The 21756-nt window shown below is 46.5% G+C and overlaps 1 protein-coding gene across 1 annotated transcript; it reads left to right on the forward strand.

Moving 5' to 3' along the window:
- Positions 1-534: 534 nt before the first annotated feature.
- LOC110197902 (uncharacterized) lies at positions 535-20690 on the forward strand. The gene is given in 7 exon segments (XM_078146414.1): positions 535-701; positions 3904-3995; positions 14385-14511; positions 15030-15125; positions 16304-16377; positions 17434-18274; positions 18277-20690. Coding segments are annotated over 6 exon segments (1710 nt in total). The 5' UTR covers positions 535-701; positions 3904-3938; the 3' UTR covers positions 18792-20690.
- Positions 20691-21756: the final 1066 nt, after the last annotated feature.

Below are 21756 nucleotides of genomic sequence, written 5' to 3' on the forward strand. Positions count from 1 at the left end.
TGTAATTTCCTCGCTTTCTTCCTTTTTTGGGAAGTGGCTAATCTGGAAATATGTTTTGCCTGGCTGTACAATTCTATTTGAAATATTGGTTGCCTACGCAGTGGGTGGGAGAGCGGTGGGAGGGAGAGAATGTGGAGCTCAAAATTTAAAAAGAAGAGAATGTTAAAAAAACATATAAATAATACATGTGTAGAAAGGGGCGGGGGTTAAGCTATGCTCGCCTTCTGGTGCTGAAATGAGGAAGGACCCAGGTTGTGCCTCACAGGCTTAGAGAGCGAGAGAGACAGAGAGAGAGAGAGACAGAGAGACAGAGACAGACTGAGAGGGACGGAGAGACAGAAAGATAAGACTTCATTTCCCAGGATTCCCTTCGCGTACCTCAGCCTCATGCCCTACCATCCTATGTCCCGATGCTTTCTGGGAATGGTAGTACAGGAGTTGGGTTGGAGAGACCATCGCGAGGGAGGGTGTGCGCATGTGCGGAGCGCGGCCTGGAGGGGCCGGCTTGTGTATCCCTGTGCATCCTGGGGATGGGAGTTCACGGGCTCCCTGTGCGCAGGCGCACTTTTCATAGGTCCAGCCTTGGAAGCTTTGCTGCAGGCTCTGCAGTGCGATCTGCCAGGCCCCCGAAGGAGGGAGTGCGCATGTGCTGTACTCACCCTGCCTGAGCCCAGGTGAGATTGTGGCATCGCCCAGGGGAGGTGAGTGTTCTCGGGGGTGAGCGTGGCCGGGGCAGAATGGGGGTGTTTCCGGGGCAGGGAGCGCAGGACCCCGGCCACATGCCCCTGTTCAACAACTTTCAGCAGCTCCCTGTTACCTCCCCGAGAGCCTGGGCCAGGTCCAGAACTGGAGGCGATCCCCGCAAACGCCCAGCCCAGCAGCCTCCCTTACAGATGAGGAAACTGAGGCCTAGCGGGGAATGGCCTGCCTGAGGACATCCCAGAAGGTGGTCCCTAGCCCAGAGGGTTGTGTCAGCCTTCCTGGTGTTGGAACCAGCCCCTGTGATCAGACTGCAGCCTCCTGGCTCCTCCTGTGTTCAGGGGCGATTCTGTGCTCCCCAGACTCTGGAGTGGTCTCCAGCCTCCGGACCTTTGCACAGGCTGTTCCTTCCCCCATCCCTTGACATCCTTCCTCATTGCTCTGCTTTAGCTTCCCGAATCTCTTCCAAGGCTTCCCTTGGGTGCCCTCCCCCCACTTGGACCAAACTTTCTGCTATACACCCCCGCCTCCCCCCACCCAGCCCCTTTGTTAGCTTGGGGTCTGGCCTGTGATTTCATTGAGCTGCCAGTGCAGGCTTGCAGATTCGCCTGTGGGGGAAGACTTGGGCTAATGGTTTGTGGGTAGCCACCACATGTCAGGGCTCAGCTTGAACCCAGGTTTTCCAGGCTCCTGAGGCCAGGCCTCCGTACAACAATTACCCCCCCCCCCCATTCCCAGTCGCAGGGGGTTGGGGTGGGGCCCAGGCCTTTGTATTCACTTACCTGTGCTCCTCTCTTGGCCTCTGCCAGCCTGGACTGATTCATTGTTTTCTCTGCATCCCTCCTGCCCAGACCAGTTACTTGCATGTAGTAAGCACTTAATGCAGGTATTTTGAACTGAATGGCCACAAAGGGCTAGTCTCCAGAGACAGGGGAGCTGGCAGGAGTCCAGCTTATTACTGATTCCAGTTGAGAGCTGAGACTTGTATCATGGAATCTCACCTGAGCCACACCCTCCTCTTTCTCACTGGAGTTTGAAGCTAGCCCTACTGTGGGCCCCCAAATAGAAATAACAATGATGTTATTTTATGTGATTTGTGTCTCCAGGGTCCACTGGTTAGATGTTGTCTTATAGCAGGCAAAGAACTTTGTCTAGTGAATTCAGAAAGTCGTTCTATCAGTAAGCATTTATTAAGTGCCTGCTGTTTACTGGACATTATGGTAAGTGCTGGGCATACAAAGAGGTGAAAGTCCCTGCCCTGGAGGAGCTCACAGCCTGGTAAGGGAGATGTCAAGTAAACAACTGAGTACGAACAAGGTGGAGACAACAGAAGGAAGGCACCAGCCTCTGTGAAGAAGGAAAAGCCAGGGGGGTCAGGAGTCAGAGCAGAGGAGGGGGAGAGTGTTCCAGGCATGGGGGTGGCCTGAGAAATGCCCAGAGCAGAGAGTAGGAGGGTCTTATTCATGAAACAACCAGGAAAGATGGGAGGGGGCCAGGTTTTGCAGGGCTTTGAATGCCAAGAAGAGGATTTTATATATCTGGAGGTGATAGTGAGCCATGGGAGTTTATTGAGTAGGGGGTGATATGGTCAGACCTGCACTTCAGTTAAATCTCTTTGGTCGGTGAATGGAGGATGGACTGGAGAGGGGAGAGACTTGAGTCAGGCAGGCCCACCAGCAGCCATTGCCATAGTCCAGGTGTGGGGTGATGATGCCCTGTACCAGTATGGGGGCGGTGTCAGAGGAGAGAAGGAGGGCTGTTGGAGAGATGTTGCAGGGGTGAAATGGACAGGAGGTGATGTAAGGGGGGAGAGTAAAATGGACAAAAGATGATGTAAGGGGATGAAATGAACCAGGGATGTTTCAGAGGTTAAATAGACAAGAGATGATGTAAGAGGGTGAAATGGACGAGGGATGTTTCAGAGGTGAAATGGGCAAGAGGTGTTGTAGAAGTTGTATGTCAAGATCAGCTAGCATGGGCCTTTGACTGGGAAGTAGAGTTCGCAAAGGGAGTTATCAGAAATATCTATAAAAGTAGGTGTCAGCCTCATTCAGAGGTCTTTATTTCTCTTTTTGGAGTACATTTTTTATTGATTTTTTAAATATCACCTACAATTCCCATTGTATGTATGCCCCCCTCCCTTTGACCCATCCCTCATAATCATGACCTTTTAAAAAGAGTCCACAAAAGCAGATGGCATCCAGAAAGTCTGGTGTTCTCTACAGTATTCCACACCCCTGGTCTCCCATTCCTCAGAGTTCCTCTTTGGGGCCAAGCTTGGCCTCAGCAATTTTGAGTGAACTTTCCATTTGGATTGTTCCGTGGCTGCCGTTCTCTCCGTTGGCGATGTCATAGTTAGTGTGTCTTGCTTTCCCGGCTGTGCTGATTTCGCGCTATATCAATTCACATAAGTGTTCCACTGCTTCTTTGTATGGTCAGGTTTCTAGGAGCACGGTAATATTCCATTTCATTGCTGTGCCATGAGTTACTGAGCCTTTCTCTGTTCAGTGGCCTCCCAGGCTGTTTCCAGTTCTTTACTACTACACATGCCAAAAAGAACATAAATGTTTTGGTGCATAGGGGCGTTTCTTTTTGTCATTGCCCTCGTAAGGCTAAACACCTAGTCATTTATCTCTGGATCAAAATATAGGAACATTTTAGTCACTTTATTTGCATAATTCTACATGTAATTTTTTTAACTTTAATTTTTTCCTCAAATCAAAATCGTCAATTCTTTTTTTTAATTTTGAGTTCCATATTCTGTCCTTGAGAAGGCAAGCAACTGGCTGTGGATTAGACATGTGCAGTGATGCAAAACACATTTCCACATTAACCATGTTATTTGCATAATTCCAAATTGTCTTTCTGGAGGTCTTAAGGATTTTCTGTTTTTGGTTAGAGGCAGTAGGGAGCCAGTGAAGGTGTTTGAGTAGTGTTGGGGTCAGGACTATCAGGAGGGTGCTTGTGTGGAGTAGGGGCTGAGAGGAAAGACTGGATGAGGGGAGACCAGAGACGAGTGTGCTGTGGCCCCAGGCACAGACTGGGCATCTCAGCGGTTCATAACTCCATTTCCTTGGCTTTTCCCTCCACTCTCCAGGGGCTCCTTGGGTATTGCAGTGCTGGGCAGGGCCTTCCACCCTGGGGCCTGGGGAGCTCTAAGCCATCCTTGGTCTCCCTCATCACTCCCCTTTGTCCCCCTGCCAGATTCGCTAGCTGTTGACTTTCCCCCAAGCTGGAGCATGGAGGAGGAAGAGGAGGAAGAAATCACCTCTGAGCTGCTGACAGCCAGGCCCCAGGTGAGTCCTAGGCTGCTCTGCTTCCTCTCTGGTCACCTTCTCAGAGCATGGATACATTTCCTTGGATCTTGGTCTTGTCTGCCCACCCAGGTCCCCGTCCAGCACCCAAGGCTCCGTTACTCTATCCCAGAAGGATCTGGCCATTCTGAAGGCTACTACTGACTTCATGGGTTGTGTTAGCCAGAATCCTTCCCTCATATAAACTGACAGATTCAAGGCTAAGCGATGAAGTCAGCACTGAGGTTGTAAAGATGGTAGCCCCAGGTGTCTGGTGGAAAGCATGCTCTTTCATGTTCAGGGAGAGTCACTGAGGCCCAGGAGCAGGGCCCCATGAGGACAGACATCTGCTAGAGTTAGTGAGTCTCTTCAGGCAGTTAGCAATATTCATGGCCTCTACTTGAGGGAACAAAGTGCTTTCCCCTCCAGTGGGGCATCCTTCAAGTGTGCCATCTTGGCAGAAGGCTCCAGAACCTCTGGAACCTGGAACAGGGACCACCATGGAGTGGCAGAGATCATCATGCAGCTGGGGTCCATGCTGCCTTCTGGCTGGACCAAGAGCCGTGTTGGTCATGCCAGGAGCCTGGAGGGCGGGTGTCCAGATCAGGGGCTGTCCGTGGCCTGCGACTGGTAGACTCTTGTTCTCCGTATCCCTGTGCTTCAGTTACTGTCCTCTGAGATGTCAAGGTTGCCCTTATTCCTTATGATGGCCCCTCATATCCTTGGGGACACCTGTCACGTGCCACCCCCACCCCACCCACTTGTTTTCTATTCCCAAGGCTCCACATCCCCCTTTCTTTTATTTTTTCTCCTGTGGAATGGGCCCAAGGCCCTTCTTCATCCTCCTTACCCACCTGAGGGAGTTGTCCAGCAGTCCTTCCCAATTTGTGGTGTCTGAAACCAGGCCTTTAGATGGGACCTGAGTAGGGCAGAGGACAGAGAGCTGTGCCTTCCCTGGGTCTGGAAGCTACATCTTTCTCTTTGTTTTTGCTTTGTTTTGTTTAATCACCTTCATTTCCCTCCTACTCTTATGCAAATTGCTATCTCTTGTAACAAAGAATGAGACAGAAGAAAAGCCAGTCCAGCAGAACTGTCCTGTGCTCTATGAAGTTTCTCCTGCCTCCACCCCCGGTCTCTGCCAGAAGGGGAGAGGGGCACATTCTTATGTCTCTTCCCAGGGGCCAGCCATGGTCCCATTCACAGTATTCCAGTTTGGCTTTGTCATCATTCTTAACATTTTCATTGTCACTTCAGCAAAATTAATTGTAGGGACAAAGTGTGGACCTAAAAAAAGAGAACTGAAAAAAAATCAATACTAAAGAAAGAAATGGACAAAAATTCAATCCTGACAATTATTTTATGTGCAAAAAATGTGGCCTTTGAAAAGTTTGAGAGAGATAATTTCTAGGTAATTTAATCATTTTATTAATAATGTCAGCATTAATAATAAAAGATCAGTGGCCCTCTCAAATTCAAAGACAGTAATGGCAGTGAGATCATGGTTTATATGCCCTTTTGAAGAGGAGTGTGATGTATATTCATGTACCTGCATTAAAATATAAGTACCTTTGATGTTATGAATTGTGCATTATTAAGTCAAGGGTTATGTTTAATATCTAAAAGTGTCAGTGGTGCATAGGTGGTTTGTGTAAATGGAAATGCATTGATGGGAACTTGAGAGCTGAAGTGGTGAATGGGGGGAGTGTATTTCCCCACAGCATCATTGCTCCTAGGATCTTGAGAGTATTTGAGTGTCACTACATGGTGGTCGTTCTCTGGAAACCTAGACCTGCTGGCGTGAGAGCAGATTATAGTGAATGAACCAGTCCAGAGAATGCGCAATGTGTTTACGATCCAGGTGATAAGCATGAGGTCCTATAGTATGGGCAGGACACCCTATGCACCCATTATACTGATAAACACAGTAGAGAAGTCTGTTGTCTTTCCATGACTATATCCTGAACATAACAGATAATGTTTCAAGATTTAGAAACGTGGAAGACAGTTAACCATTCGTGTATGCATAAATGACACTGCCAGAAGGATGCTAAAAAGTCTTGTCCATGATTATGGAAATCATGGTCAAGAAACAAGACCATAGGAACATAGGTTGTATTTGCATTACTTTCAACCATTGAAGGCAATGAATGCGGAAGAGAAAAATTAATTTGGGAAGTCAATAGCTGGTTAAGAAAATGGTGCCTGGAAAATGGGATTTGGATTCCTGGACCATGCCTTAAAATACAGAGAGAACAGATTATTGTCTAGGAAAAAATATTGTTTAGAGATGAAATTCACTTAAACAGGCTTGTATGAGTGCATTTGCAAGTCTAATCAAAATGACTTAAAAAAGGATAAGAGAGAGATATGACTGCCTATGTGTATCCTCCAAATTAAGCACCCTGGAGAGTGGTGACAAAGAAGGAAAGATAGTTGAGCTATCCAGAAATTTATGGGAGACAGAATCCAAGAAGGAGCCAGCAATAAAACCCATGGCCTCCAATGTCTATACCCAAAAGCTCAAAGTTTAGGCACTAGGTAAAAAGAATTGGAGAACCTAAATCAAAGTGACCCACTTGACCCCACAGGGGTCGTGGAGAATTGGTGGAATGAAAACCTCATGACTGCTCTATTGCTCTGGATGGGTATAATTTGTTGAAAATAGACGAGATAGGTAAAAGGAGTTAGGAGTAGAGTCGCATTGTATATTAATGTATAATGTTTATTGTGCATCAGTGCTCAGTGTACAATATACAATGTGCAAGAATATGCAGTAAAAAGGCATGCTTATGAGGAATTTCAAGAAAAAGAGGGAAGGAAAAATGGAGATTATTTGGGTGAAGGTCGAAGGAGGGAGAAATAGAAGGGATTTACTACAGATCACTTGGACAGAAAGAGGAAATAGATGAGTGTGGGAAAAGGATACAGGTTTGGCACACAAACATGATGTGGTAGTAATGAGTGAAATGGATGGAGCATTGAGGAAGTGCTTACTGTGTGCCACGCACTGTACTGGTAAAACCAATGGAGAAGTCAGTCCCTTCCATTGAGGGGCTCCCTCTCTAAGGGGGGAACAACTCAGGGAGGTTTTAGCTCCTAGTCCCAGGGAAAGGTCTCGGGGGGAGGAAGCAAAGTGGATGCTCAGGTCTCTTATTTCATGACATTTCTGCTAATAAAATCACTTCACCTTCTGGTGTTGAGCCATTGGGCAGGACAGGGTCTGTGACGGCAGAATTCTCCTGGGTCTCCAGTAGCACCTTCGAGCCGTGTCTCCATAGAGGCTGCTTCCCAGGACGATGGCTGATGACACTGGGCTGGAACCTTTCCCATTCCCAAGGGGCTTGGGCTCAGGGTCCTAGGCTGCTTCCCTCAATATCTGAGGGGACATGGTGGTCGAGGCAATGGGAGTGGTCTGACTTAGCCTGGCACAAATGATGAAGGTGGTGTCAGTTTTCTGTGCCAGAAGCAGAGCAGGTATTTGCTCCTTGACTTACTTGCCTTGCTCAGGGTTTTGTTTTTGTTTTTTGGCTAGGCAGTGGGGTTAAGTGACTTGCCCAGGGTCGCACAGCTAGTATCAAGTGTTTGGTCTAAGGCTGGATTTGAACTCAGGTCCTTCTGACTTCAGGACCAGTGCTCTGTCCACTGTGCCACCTAGCTGCCCCTGACTTACTTGCTTTAATGATGATTTCACCCTTCAAAGGTCTCGGAACCAACAAGGGAAATTCTGTTCCGAGTCTGATTCTCACTGACTGGAAGGAGCTCAGTGCCTGTGTTGAATTCCAGTCACCTGCCCAAGATGAACCACCTCCTTGAGTACTGAAAAGATTGCAGATGGCATTACTGGGGCAGTGATGTTAGAAAGGTCCTCGAAAATGGGAGCCCTAACTAAGGGCAAATATCCCAATTAAAGAAAAATAAAAAGAAGAGAATCTGCCAGCTGTAGGACCATGAACTTGGCTTTGAGTCCTCAACAAATTCTGGATGGGTTAACCAGGAGCCCTCAGAGAAGTGATGGTTATAGGGAGCCAGCGTGGCCTCATCAAGGCCGGCTTGTGTGAGACCAACCTCATTCCCATTTTGATGTGTGTGAATTAGTAGGTGAGAGGAATTCTGGCCTTGAGTTTGCCTGGATTTTAGCCAAATGTCTGATAAAAATGGAGAGATGTGGACCAGACAATGGTGACAGTGGATGTCTGGACACAAAGTATAGCTGCTGTTAGTGGTGCAGCACATTGTGGCAGGGGGTCTCTAGTGGAGTGCCCCAGGGATCTGTGCTTGGCCCTAGGTTGTTTCATGCTGTTATCAGTGACGTGGCCTGCCCATCTCACTGGCAGATGGTACCAAGCTGGGAGGGATGGCAGGGTCAGAAAACAAAAGTATCTTGGTAGGCTAAAGCATTGGGCTGACTCTAGTGAGACGGATTTGATTAGAGTTAAATGTAACATCTTTTACTTAGACACAGAAATGCCACTAAGCACCTACTATGTGCAAAGGAGGCATGGTCATGCAGCATTTCTGGAAGAGATCTGGAGGTTTTAGTGGACCTCAAGCTCCATAGTAGTCAGCCATGGGATGCAGAACCCAAAAAAGCTGATAGAATCTGGAGTTGTGTGAGGAGAGGAGAGGAAGCATTTCCGAGAACAGAGAGGTGATAGTCCTACTGCGGGTCCTGTCCGTCGTCAGAGCCCAGCTGAGCGTCGTGTTCGGTTGTGGGGCTCTGGGTTTAAGGACCACGTGGATAAGCTGCTGCTGTTATTTTGTCTTTTGTTTTTGAAGGATGAATGACGGGTTGTGTGTTGCCTTGCCCATGGATTGGATTTAAGTGAGGCAGAGTTGCACAGAGCCATCAGCCTCGCTCACTTTTCCTGAGTTATTGAAGTCCAGGAAGTAGCAAGACAAAAGTCGAGGTGACTGGTGCCGGCTCAGGATGCAGGGGCTGACCTTAGCATCTTCGATGTCTGACCAAGCTCTGAGCTCGCCGCGGCGTCTGCTCCAGCCGCCTTCCTGGCCATTGGAACAAACTGTTCTCATCCACCCATTCCACCGGCGGATGTCTTCGCGTGCTTGGGGTAGACGTCCCCTAAGTCACCAACGAGTTTGAGGCTTGTCTGTTACATTCAGCCTGGTTTATCCCATCTGCTGAGATGGTTTTAACAGGCCGCTGCATGTGCTCCAGCTTCTTAGAGCCACAGGTGACAGTTCGGTGAATCAGGTGGACACCAAAGGTGGATGAGCAGGTCTGAAAGGGCTCAGCAGACCTCCCACCAGAGGTGGTCGTCCTCCTGAACACCCCACACATCCCATGGAGAAGCTCGAGAGTGTCCAGAGGAGGACAGTCAGGACGGTCAAGGGCCCTGGGGCTAAGTCGTAGGAGAATGAGTTGAAAACACTGGGGCTGTTTGGGTTGGAGAAGCAAAGACTCAGATCGCCTTCACGCCAGGTCTTTGAACAGAAGAGCGGATGAAGGGACTTTAAATAGGATTCCTGTTTCGGCACTGGTTGGAACAGAAGAGCCTTGAGGTTTCTTCAGTTATGAGAGTCTGATGTGTGAAGGTATCAACAAGGGGAGTGAGGACATTGTAGTCAGATGGGTCATCAGCACTGGTGTTGAAGGCCATGAGGGGGACAGCAGGAGCATGATTGGGAAATAAAATGTCCATGTCTAGAATCACCATCAGAGATCCTGGGAAGGAGAAAAAGGATTCCTTGTGGGTCGAGGGGACCGTGTGGAGAGGCCAGTATTTCAGGAGGTTTCCTGCACTTAGTGGTTGGCTTGGTTGTAGAATGAAGCAGGTCCCTCTGGGACACGCTCATCGCTTTGAATCTCCTCACCAGGGTACCAAGTCAAACCTTGGCTGACTCCACCACCCCAGGACTGTCCTCGCCTTGCACTGGAGGCTGGAGCCCCAACTCCTCCCAGAGCCCCCCTTAATTCTATTAGGCAGAAACTTGACTCTGTTCACTCCACTTTGCATCTGCCGCTCCATCTGGTTTCAACTCCACGGAATAAAAGGCTGCTGTGACAGATGTCCCCTGGCGTCCCCTTCCCCCCCTCACTCCCCTATCCCCACCTCCTAGTTCTTTTTGTGTATTGTCTTCCCCTTTAGATTGTAAGCTTCTTGAGGGCAGGGACTGTCTTTTTTATTGGTTATGTTCCTAGCCCATAGCACAGTGTCTGGCACATAGCAGGTGTTTAATAAATGTGAATTGGGTTGGTTTGAAGGAGAGTACAAAGAGATGGAGGGTCGGTGGTTTGACAGTTGTGTGGAGAGGCAGAGAGAGCTGACTACACATGCTTCCTGAGCTTGTGGTAATGTGAGGATGAGGCTTTCCTGCACGGGGGTAGCCAGGTTTCTCCTGGGGTCCATTGTTAGAGGGGAGAGATGACACATGCTCAGGACAAAGCACAGTCATCCTCACCACCCCCAGCCTTCCCCAGCCCTGGGCCCCATGGGTGGTAAGTTTGATACAGAGTGTCAGAGTAACAGGAAGGAAGGTGGGAGAAGCAGGTGTGTATAACTTGTATTAGGGCATCATCTACTGTCTTCTGTCCACCACCCAAGACATGCTCCTGTCGCTGCCCTGCCTGCAGCGCATTCACTTTGTGTGAGGGGCACAAAGAGGCAGGCCCAGAGACGACCCCCCCCCCCAAGGAGCCTGTGCTGAGGAATGGCTCAGGCTTAGTCTCCACGGGGTTCTGATTTTTTGTTGATCAGTGTATCAGTGGGCCAGGGGCAGAGAGAGGTGATGGATGATTCCTCATGTGCTGCATTTTGGGGATGTAGGGTGTGTTCAGGAAAGACTAGTACCTCTGGTGTGAGGGCTGCTTTCCACCTTTGGTGTGCACCCAACTCTTCACCTGTGGCTCTGAGAAGCTGTAGCACATGCAGCGTCCACACCCCAGTAAAACTGTCTCAGCAGATGGGTCAAACTAGGTCAAGGGTAACCAAGGGGTCTCAGACCCTTTGGTGAGTTGGGGAGATGTCTACCCCAAGCACGTGATGATGTCCCCTAATGGAATCGACAGATGAAAACAGTTTGTCCCAGTGGCCATGAAGGCGGCTGAAGCAGGCGCTGTGGGATGCTTAGAGCTTGGTGAGACGTTGAAGATGTCCAGGCCGTCCACTGCATCCCAAGCCATCGCGAGTCATCCTGGCTCTGTCCCGTGACAGCTCTGGATTCGAGTGAGGCCGAAGCCTTCATGCAACTCTGCCTCACTTAAATCCAATTTGTGTGTGAATCAAAAGACAGCCATCCCAGTTAGTGGACTGAAGCAGCAGTGGGATTCGGCAGCCCCCTGGGTGTCTGAGCAGCCTTTGAAGGACTACACTGCTCACCTCCTGGTGTGAGGAAGGGGCTAGAAAAGGTACCCTCAAAATTGTCTGCTTCATCCAACCCTGGCCTGCTTACTGAGAGAGGAGGGGATCTCATCCTGCAGTCAAAACAAACAAAAAAATGTACAAAGATTTCTGCAAAGATGATTCCACTCACTGTCAGTACATGGAATATGTGCATGCTTATGGACAACACGAAATCTAGTAGACCTGAAAGACAAGCAGCTCTTGTTGCAAGAGGACTCAGCAGGATCGCATCCAAATAAAAGCCCTGAGTGAAACAAGGCTGGAAATGAAGGCCACCTTACTGAAGTTGGAGCTAGAAACACTTTTTCTGGAGTGGCTTCAGTGAAGGTCAGTGCCATGAAGCTGGTGTAGGTTTTGCAATCAGAACTAATCTAGTCAACAAGCTTGTATGCCTACCAAAGGAGTGAAAGAGAGTTTCATGACAGTACAATTACCACTTGCAGGAAAATGTCACGCCACCACCATCAGTGCCTGTGTTCTCACCATGACGAACCCTGATGAGGTCAAAGAAAAATTTTATGAAGACCTGGAGACCCTCACCATCCATGTGCCAAGAGGACAAGCTTGTAATTCTGGGTGACCTTAATGACAGAGTAGGCACAGACTATCAGACATGGCAGGGAGTCCTTGGGAGGAATGGAGTTGGAAACAGCAACAGCAGTCAGTGGTCACTTGCTACTGGAGACGTGTGCGTCTCGTGACCTTCTCATCACCAAGACTGTCTTCCATTTATCTAAATGCGATAAAACTTCATGGATGCCCCCTCGCAGTGAACACTGGCATTTAATAGACGATGTGATTGTAAGGAGAAGAGATAGGGAGGATGTGAGAGTGATGTGTGGTGCAGAGCGCTGGGCTGATCGTTGACTTATCCTCTTCAAGCTAAATATTTGAATTCAACAAAATGGGTGGCCCCGAGGCAAAAGGACTACCAGAAGAATTAATGCCAGCAGATTAGAGTGCTTCCCTGAGAGGGGATGGTTTGTTGCTAACTCGGAGGGAAAGCTGAGCCACGGTGGAGCAGAAGAGGAGTGGGCAGCTTTCAGAGACTTGGGATACAGCCCTGCATTTGCTCATCTGGACCACAGCACTTGCAAACACCAAGATTGGTTTGATGAAAATGATGGGGAAATTCAGAAGCTGCTAAATGAAAAATGAGAACTTCGCAGGGTTTACCAGCAGGATAGTTTGTCCAGCTCTAAGAAGGCAGTGTTTAATGCCATCAAAAGTAAAGTGCAAGCAAAGCTTAGAGAGATGCAGGATTCTTGGCTCGGTGAGAAGGCAGGTGAGATTCAGTTTTATTCTGATAGTAACAATCCAAAGTGCTTTTAGGATGCCCCAAAGGCTGTTTGTGAGCCAAAGACCTATGGTGCATCTCAGCTACTCAGTGCTGGTGGGAGCCACATTGGTTAGTGATAAGGACGTGATTCTGGAGAGACAGGCTGAACACTTCCAGAGTGTCTTCAACAGACCATCATCAATCAGTGCTGACGCCACTGACCATTGACCTCAGGTTGAAGTCGCTCCCTCTCCAACCAAGTTTCCACCTGAAGAGGTTTGGAATGCCATCAGGCTCCTCTCATGTGGCAAAGCACCCAGGGCTGAGTCTATTCCAGCTGAGATTTACAAGGTGGAGGTCCGCTGCCCATACAGAAGCTGACTGAAATGTTCTAGGTTGAATGGCAAGAGGAGGTCATCCCCTAGGCGTTCAAGGACGCCTCCATTGTCCATCTCTGTAAAGGTAAAGGAAATAGATTGTCCTGTGACAATCACGGCGGGGGCTGGGGGGAGGGGGGCGGGGCTCTCTTATGCAGAGTCCTCCATAATAGGTTGGTCCTCCACCTGGAAGATGGTCAGCCACCTGAGAGCCAGTGTAGCTTCAGAAAGGGCCGAGGAATGCCGGATGTGGTGTTCGTTGTAATTATGCAGCAGTCAGGTTTGGTTTTTGTCCTTTCTAGTTACACTGTTGTAGTCATTGTGTGGGGCAGTGGGTAGAGCCCCGGGCCTGGAGTCAGGAGGACCTGAACTCAGATCTGACCTCAGACACTGAATAAGCTGTGTGACCCTGGGCAAGTCACTTCACCCTATTTGCCTTAGTTTCTTCATCTATAAAGTGAGCTAGGGAAGGAAATGGCAAACCCCTCCAGTATCTTGCCAAGAAAACCCCAGATGAGGTTACAAAGAGTCAGATGTGACTGAAATGCCTGGATGTCAACAACAAAAGTCACTCTGTGCATTGTGTTCCTGGCTTTGCATGTGGACCACTTTAAGCACAGACTTTATACTTTTGTCGGACCAGTGATTGTGTATTACAGTTGCTTCTCTGTTTGGCATGCCCCTACACCCCCAAGCACACGCTGCTTGAAAGCAAGGGCTGTGTTTTCTGCAATGTTGCATTTCATTCAGCTCCTAAAACAGTGTATGCACACAGTAGGTTTTAGCAAATATTTGTTCAAACAAATAGGGGAGAATTTTATTCTACTCCCATGTAGTACAAAGAGAACAGTGTCTGGTCAGAGCAGGGTGATCTTATTGTCTGGAGAAGAGGAGGCACATTATAGTATACTACTGGGGAGTGCTGGTTTTTAAAAAAAATTTTAAAACCAAATATTCTGAGAACAGGGTGATTAGAAAGGAACAATGATTACTTCAGTGTAGCTAATAAGGAATTAATACATTTAGTATGATTGCTGATGTTAGCATCATGTACCTAACTAGAAGGTAGAAGCCAGTGGTTCTGACTGATTGATTTGGTTCTTTGAGAGTAAAGGGCATGATTTGCTAGGACACCACTTTGGGAGATGATTTTTCCAGATTAAATTGAACATTGAAGAACCATTTCTATTTCTTTGAGTCTAGTACAAAATGAGACATGTGGTATTTATAGGGACTCAATCAATACTTACCATGAAATGCTTAAAACTCACTTCTGTAAAAAGCTGTCTCCACATTTCCTTTTGTCAACTCCGTATCTCCCCCTAAGAACTGTGAGAAGGTCCTTGGGTAAGAAGTGACGTGTCTGATGTTTCAGGAATCGGTGACATTTGAGGATGTGTCTGTGGACTTCACCCAAGAGGAGTGGAGCCACCTGGGCCCCGCCCAGCGGGCCCTGTACAGGGAGGTGATGCTGGAGACCTTTGAGAACCTCACCTCCCTGGGTAAGGATGCCCCCTGTCCTTGGAGCCGGGCTCTGATCACGGGGGATCCCTGCTTCTGACTCGGCAGACCCCGGCAGGTGGCACACCTGAACTGGCATTTCTCTGCAGAGATGGGGTCCGGCACATCCCCTAGGGGAAGGTCCTGGAAGCTGTTTTTGCCCTCTGTGCCCAGGGGAAAGGACTTGGTTTTTGTGGGTGGGCATGCTGCCCCTGTGCATAATGGCCTTGAGGCTCCAGCTTCCCAACTGTCTGTCTCCCCAGGTCAGAGGTTCTTGCTCAGTCGCAGGGCCCATGTGGCCTGAAGACATGAGAAGATCCTCTCCTCTAGGCAGGGAGGGGCCCAGTAAATCAGTGGTCTCTGGGTCCCAATCAAGTCTGGGTTTCATCCCCAAAGAGGGGTTGAGTCCTGGCCTCTGGACCTTCCCCGCATGGTTTCTTTTCCCTGGAGAGAAGGGGACCAAGGGAGGATTCTGGATGGTTTTCTGTCCTCAAAACTTCATATCTCTGTCCATGATCAGGCCTTCCAGGTTTGAAACCAGAGGTGATCTCCTGCTTGGAGAGAGGAGAAGCTCCATGGATGCTCGAGGGAGAGGTCCCAAGAGACCCTTACCCAGGTGAGTGAGTGAAAAGTGGGTGGGAGATGGGCATCAGGGACATCAAAGAGTTGATGAATGAATGTCCGGAAAAGAAAGGGGTGATCCCCAAGAGCCGGCGTTCTTCATCAAGACCAGGCCCCACAATCCACTGGTGGGCTGGTGGGTTCTTGGCTTTGCTGACCTACTTTCTTTCCCCTTTTTTTCCTTGTAATTCTTGTTACAAGAGATGGCTCCCTGGGTAGGAGAGGTGGAAGGATGGACTCAGAAACGAGGTGATTTCAGGGAAAGATCAATAGAAATGTTATGTAAAAGGTCATGTTGGCCTAACCTTATTTCCTTTCTTTGGCATGGTTGCTCTCCTTACAGAGCAGAAAAGTGCTATAGATAGAACTCACCTTTGCATTTTAGCAAAGCATTTAATAAAAGTCTCCCCTTTTATTCTTGTAGAAAAAATTGAGACCTGTGGTCTAGAAGATGGTATCATTAGGGGGACGTGAAAGAGGCAGTACGGCGGGTGCTGGGAAGTGGTCCCTGACCTTGCATTCCTCAGGTTCGAATGGCCGGCTCCCAGGAGAAGGAGCTCTCTCTCCCGTGGTGTGGTGCCAGGGGCTGTGCTGGGCCCTGATGGTTGCTCATGGCATCATAGATGTGGACCTGGAGGGCCCGTGGAAGTCATCCAGTCCAGTCTCCTCATTTTATAGATGAGGAAACTGAGGCACAGAGAGGTGAAATGGTGTGCTCAGTCGTGTAGCCAGTAAGTGAGTTCAGGTGTTCTTGACTCCTACGTATAAGGCTTCCTATGCTGTGCCAACGTGCTAGCTCCTGATGGCTGTAAGAAAAGATTTTGCATTGATAGCTTTTATTTTCAAATGACCTTCATTTCCTACTATATCCCTCCTCCACCCCCCATGCAGAGATCCATCCTTTATGACAAAAAAATAAAAGGGAAAGGGAAAAAAGCAGTCCCTAAAATCTCACCAGTGCATCTTATGAGTGCCGTCAGTGTGGCTGAATGTAATTCACTCAGCCCTGGGCATCAGGACTGTGTTCCCGCCTCCACAGCGGTCTTCAGTGCGTTCTTCCTTTGGCATGTCGGTCTTCATTCTTGATGGGAAGAACAGTATCTCCAACTGAATGTAAAGTAGTTTTCTTTTTCCTAACACAGACGGCAGTGACTATTGACTTTGTTTTTTCAGGTTCATTTCATGAGGAAAGATGTGAAACCAAGGACATTGTGATGAGAGCATCAGCCAGGAAAAGAATGCAGAAGGTTGGTGTCTGGGACGCCTGTACAGGAGAAGCTGGGCAATGTGCTGTCAGTGTAGAGAAGAAACAGGGAACTGAGGGGGTGGGCTGGGCAAGCTGTATTCCTTCCCAGCAGCAGGATCCCTAAGGCGAGTGCCTCTGATTAGGATACCTTTGGAAGAAGTTTCACAAGACAGAGTCCCCACAAGAGTACATCTCCATCAAAGTGTGTATTTGAGGAGAACATCCCCCAGTGATAAGACCTACCTAGAGGTAATAGAATACCATGTGCTGGGGCAGTAATGGAGGAATGCCTTGAGACACTCCTCAGAATGCAGTGTCACACTTATATACTAGAGAATAGGTGCAAGACCGTAATGAATGTGAGAAACTCTTCAGTAAAAGAGCATCCGTCCCTTCCTTCCTGGCAGCATGGTGGTGCAGTGGATGGAGCTCGGGACCCTTGAGTTAGGAAGAGTTTAGGTTCAAATTCAGCCTCATACACTGATGAACCTTTATCTCAGTTCCTTATCTCTCAAATGGGGATAATAATAGTGCTTATCTCCCAAGGTTGTGGTGAGGATAAAATGAAATAATGTTTGTAAAGAGCTTTGCAAACCTTAAAGTGCTATATAAATGCTGGCCATTATTATCAGTGAATGTAAATTGGAGAAAACACTAAATGTGTTAGTGAATATAGAAACTGGACTGTAGTCAGTAGGGAAGGCTTAATGTCCATCAAAGAGCTCACATTGGAGAGAAACCCTTTTAATGAATTTTGGGAAACTTTCAGCCAAAACTTTTAACTTCTGCCCACTAGAAAATTCATACCAAAGAAACACCCTTTGAATGTGATAAATTGGTTTTCTTTTGCTCTTAAAGAGGACCATGACATCAGGGAGATGATGACTTGTAATTGAATTGGATGTGAGTGAGGGAGGGCTGTGTAAAGTCACCAGCCTCACTTTCTCCTCCAAAGCCATCTGGAGGCCAGTGGCCAGATGTCAATGAGGACGAATGGAGATGGCCCAGGTGATATTTGTGAGAAAGCCTTTAATAATGAGTTTGCCTTCTTTTACAGCAAGGAATTCATACTAGAGAGAAACCCAATAAGTGGAATGAATGTGAGAAAGCCTTCAGCCAGCATGCCCTCCTTATTTATCATGAGAGAATTCTTGCAGGTGAGAAACCCTGTAAGATTAAAGAATGTCAGAAAGCCTTTTGTCAATTGAGAAGCCCTAATGACTGTAAGAGAGTTTATGCTCAAAAGAAACACCATCTTTCTAATGGATGTGAGAAAATTTTTACTCTACATCAGGGAGTTCACTTTGCAAAGGAGCCCTTTTATTGTAATGAATGTGGCAAAGCCTTTAAGTGGAGGTGTAAACTCAATGCACATCAGAGAATTCATACTGGAGAGAAACCCTTTGAATGTAAGGAATGTGGAAAAGCCTTCAGTGAGAAGGTTTGTCTTAAAAGGCATCAGAGAATTCATACTAGAGAGAAACCGTTTGAATGTAATGAATGTGGAAGAGCTTTCCGTGATGAATCTTACCTTATGCTGCATCAAAGAATGCACACTGGAGAGAAGCCCTTCGAGTGTGGTGAATGTGGGAAAAACTTCAGCCTGAAGTCTTCACTTATTTTACATCAGAAAATTCACACTGGGAAGAAGATCTTTGAATGCAGTGAATGCAGGAAAGCCTTCCATTACAAGTCTTGCCTTACTCTCCATCAGAGAATTCATACCAGAGAGAAACCCTTTGAGTGTAGTGAATGTGGGAAAGCCTTTATGTGGAAGAGCCAACTTAATAAACACGAGAGAATTCACACTGGAGATAAACCCTTTAAGTGTAATGAATGTGAAAAAGCCTTCTACCACAAATCTCAGCTTGTTGTACATCAAAGAACTCATACTGGCGAGAACCTTTTGGGTGTAATGAATGTGGAAAAGCTTTCCACAACAGATCTCAGCTTACTGTACACCAGAGAATTCACACTGGAGAGAAACCCTATGAGTGTAGTGAATGTGGGAAAAGCTTTAGCCATAGAAAATCATTCGTTTTCCATTTGAGAATTCATACTGGAGAGAAACCCTATGAATGTACTGAATGTGGGAAAGCTTTCCACAACAAATCTCACCTTACTGTGCATCAGAGAATTCATACTGGAGAGAAACCCTATGAGTGTAATGAATGTGGGAAAAAATTTAGTCCCAGGTCCTCACTTATTTCACATCAAAAGATTCATAAGAGAGAAAAACCCTTTGAATGTAATGAATGTGGAAAAAACTTCAATCAGAAGTCATCACTGGTTTCACATCGGAGAACTCATACTGGAGAGAAACCCTTTGAGTGCAATGAATGTGGGAAAAACTTCACCCATAAGTCATTACTTAGCAAACACAAAAGCATTCATACAGAAGAGAAACTTAGTTAATATAATAAATGTAGGAAAGCGTTGCCATGCGGAATTAATAAATGAGAATTCATGCTGGAGGGTAAGCTTGAAACCCTTGAAATATGGTTCTTGCTTGCTGGGTTATCCTGTTTGAGAGAAACTACACAGAAGCAATTAATGTGGAAAAGCCTTCAGCCAAAAAGGGCACTTTACTGAACACCAGAGTGTGCAGTGAGAAACTCCATAAGTGTAATAAAATGCAGGAAAGTCTTAGGCACTAATGGAACATTAAGGAGGGCTCAGAGAATTCATGCAGAAGAAAAAGTCACGAATACTGTAACCATGAGAAGATCTTCATGGTATGTGGTTCATCCCTTATTTAATATCATAAACCTCATGCTGCAAATGAACTGCAGTGATGATGGGAGCATCCTCCCAGCTTGCCAATCTGTTTAATGCCGGAGGGGCAAGATTGCTGACTTGATTACGTTATTTTGTGGCGTTTTGAGAGGGATAAATAACAATTTCCTTTGTTTCTCCTGAGCTCCATGCAGTTTACATTGGTTGCCACCAGGTGGCAGAAGAGTTGTACTAGTCAGTGCCTCAGAATCAGACTATCATCTAAAAAATCCCTTTTACTTTTAACTCCCACTGACAAGTTACAGGCATTCAGATGCATAAGAAACCTCAGCCCAAAATGGGTGTATGTTGTTTTCTAACACAGGCACAAGAAACATCAAAGCAAATTGGGAAATACATTTGTTCATTAAACACTTTCTTCCTCCATTAATTTATTTATGTTTTATAATAAGTTTTATTGATGCCTTTTATTTTCACAACATGAGTCATTTCTCCATAGAGCTTTACCCTTCTCCATACACTTCTCATAAAAGTCTGACATCCAACACTGATAGGGAGCTGACATGAATTTATGACAACAGGAATCGTTCTTCAATAGGCAAGTTGTCAAAATATGGGAACAGGCAGATTCAAGGAAAGGAAACACACATTATCCACAACCGTATGAAAAAAATTCAGAATTCAAAAAAACATTCTCTATGAATCTAAAAGGTCCAAGATTCTCTTCAACCCCATGGATTTGACAAAGATTGTTAAAAGTGAAAGGATTTGATGCTGGCATGGCTATGGTAAAAAACAAGCATGCTTTTTACTGCTCCTAGAGTCATGAATTGTTTAATCAAGATTGCTAAAAATTATTTGTAGGAAAACTCTGGATATATTTTATATTTACTTAGCTGTAAATGATTTTTCCCTTCCCTTTCAAAAAATATTATTGATAGCTTTTGTTTCTTCATTTCCTAACGTATTTCCTGCCCTCCTCTCAGATAGCTGTTATCTAAGGGATTGTCCATTTGTAAGTAGAAAATAGTTCATGGTTGGGCTGTCCCATTATGATAAAAATGATAATACTTTAATTACACAGTTGGTGTTCTACCAGTGAACACACTGAAGAATTATTTTGTAGCTCTAGACAAAATAGTGACCTTAGTTTGGAGGGGGAAAAGGTCTAGAATCATAGAGGAAATGATGGGGGATAAAATGTAGGCATGAAGACATAGCCATTCTAGACCTCACACTATATGGCAGAATAGTAGTCATCAAAAACTATTGTTGCTGATTGCAAATCAGTGGAACAGACTTAGATAAGTAGGAATCAAAAACAGTTTAGTGAGAAGGTGCTGGTGGGACCAGTTGAGCTATGACTGCCAAGTCAACCCATAATGTGGGTAATATGGGTACTGTGACTTTCTTCTCAGTGTGCAAAAAGATATGGTTATTATTTAGGGTTTTTATTATTGCACATACCTTCCTTTGGTTTTTCTGCTTGCCTCACTCATTCATTCATTGTACATGCTTTTATAATCTGTTCTGTTACAGCTCCTCCGTGAAACAAAAATAAAAATGCCTTAATTGTAAGCATGCACAGTCCAGCAAAACCAGTTCCCAGATTGGCCATGCCCTCAGATGTATGTGTCTCTGCTTTCTCAATTCATCCTTTTTCCCAGCAGGAGTTGAGTGGTTTGTTACCTCTTCAATCTCCTGACATCACATTGATCTTTTATTAATGTAAATGCATTGATGTTGCTTGTTAGTTATACGTGAGTACCCACATTTATACATAGCTGCATTAATAATTAAGACCCCTCTCTCTAATATTAGGTCCTTGTGAAGATTTTTTCTGCTGTGTCTAGCACCGTGTAGCAAGCATTCACATAGACAATCCCAAGGTAAATATCTCAGGATCGTCTTTTAGCAAAGGGCCCTTGTTCTCTCGCTTGATGTCCTAATGTCCTAAAGCTATCTGGTGGCAGTGGCCACGCCGTTCTGAGATTGCACAGATTCCCCGGGACACTTGTGCCCATACAAGGGACTTATTTGCACGCCTGTTACGCCATGTTATGACTTGAGAGCTGTGTCTACCTGAGTCCAAGATGCTGCCCCCACCAGAGATTACAAGTGAGATATTAGCATCCTTTGTTGACACACCTTGAGTAGGGATAGGAGAAAACAAACGTTTCAGTCCTATGCCCCTTATCTCTTGTAATCAATTGTGTACTCTCAAGAACTTTAAACTATGGTTTCAGGAGTGCAGGAGACAGATAACTTTGCTCCTCTACAGTCATTGCCATAGAACTCTTAAGCAACGTAGGGAAACCAATTATGTGAATTGCAGAGGCACCCTTTCCTATAAAAAGCATGAAAGTGAGAAGCCATCTTTGGAGCTCTAGGAACCTGACCCCAATCTCCATGAACAAACTTGCTGTAGATTTGGAGCTTTGCAGCATCCCAGTCTACTGGACTCCTCTTCTTGAGGCTTCAGCTGGCTGGATCTGATTCAGATATATGCGTTTTGTTCATGGGTTCTTTCTTTTCCACTTCCCTACCATGGGCACTCATTGACTGAAAACAATCACTTATTGACTGAAAACATATCACGTACATTTGCTGCCAAATATAGAAATTAAAGTGAGTAGAAGAATTG

The sequence above is a fragment of the Phascolarctos cinereus genome, unplaced genomic scaffold (assembly GCF_003287225.1).
Source record: "Phascolarctos cinereus isolate Bilbo 61053 unplaced genomic scaffold, phaCin_HiC Scaffold_726;HRSCAF=1367, whole genome shotgun sequence".
In the NCBI taxonomy this organism is placed as follows: domain Eukaryota; kingdom Metazoa; phylum Chordata; class Mammalia; order Diprotodontia; family Phascolarctidae; genus Phascolarctos; species Phascolarctos cinereus.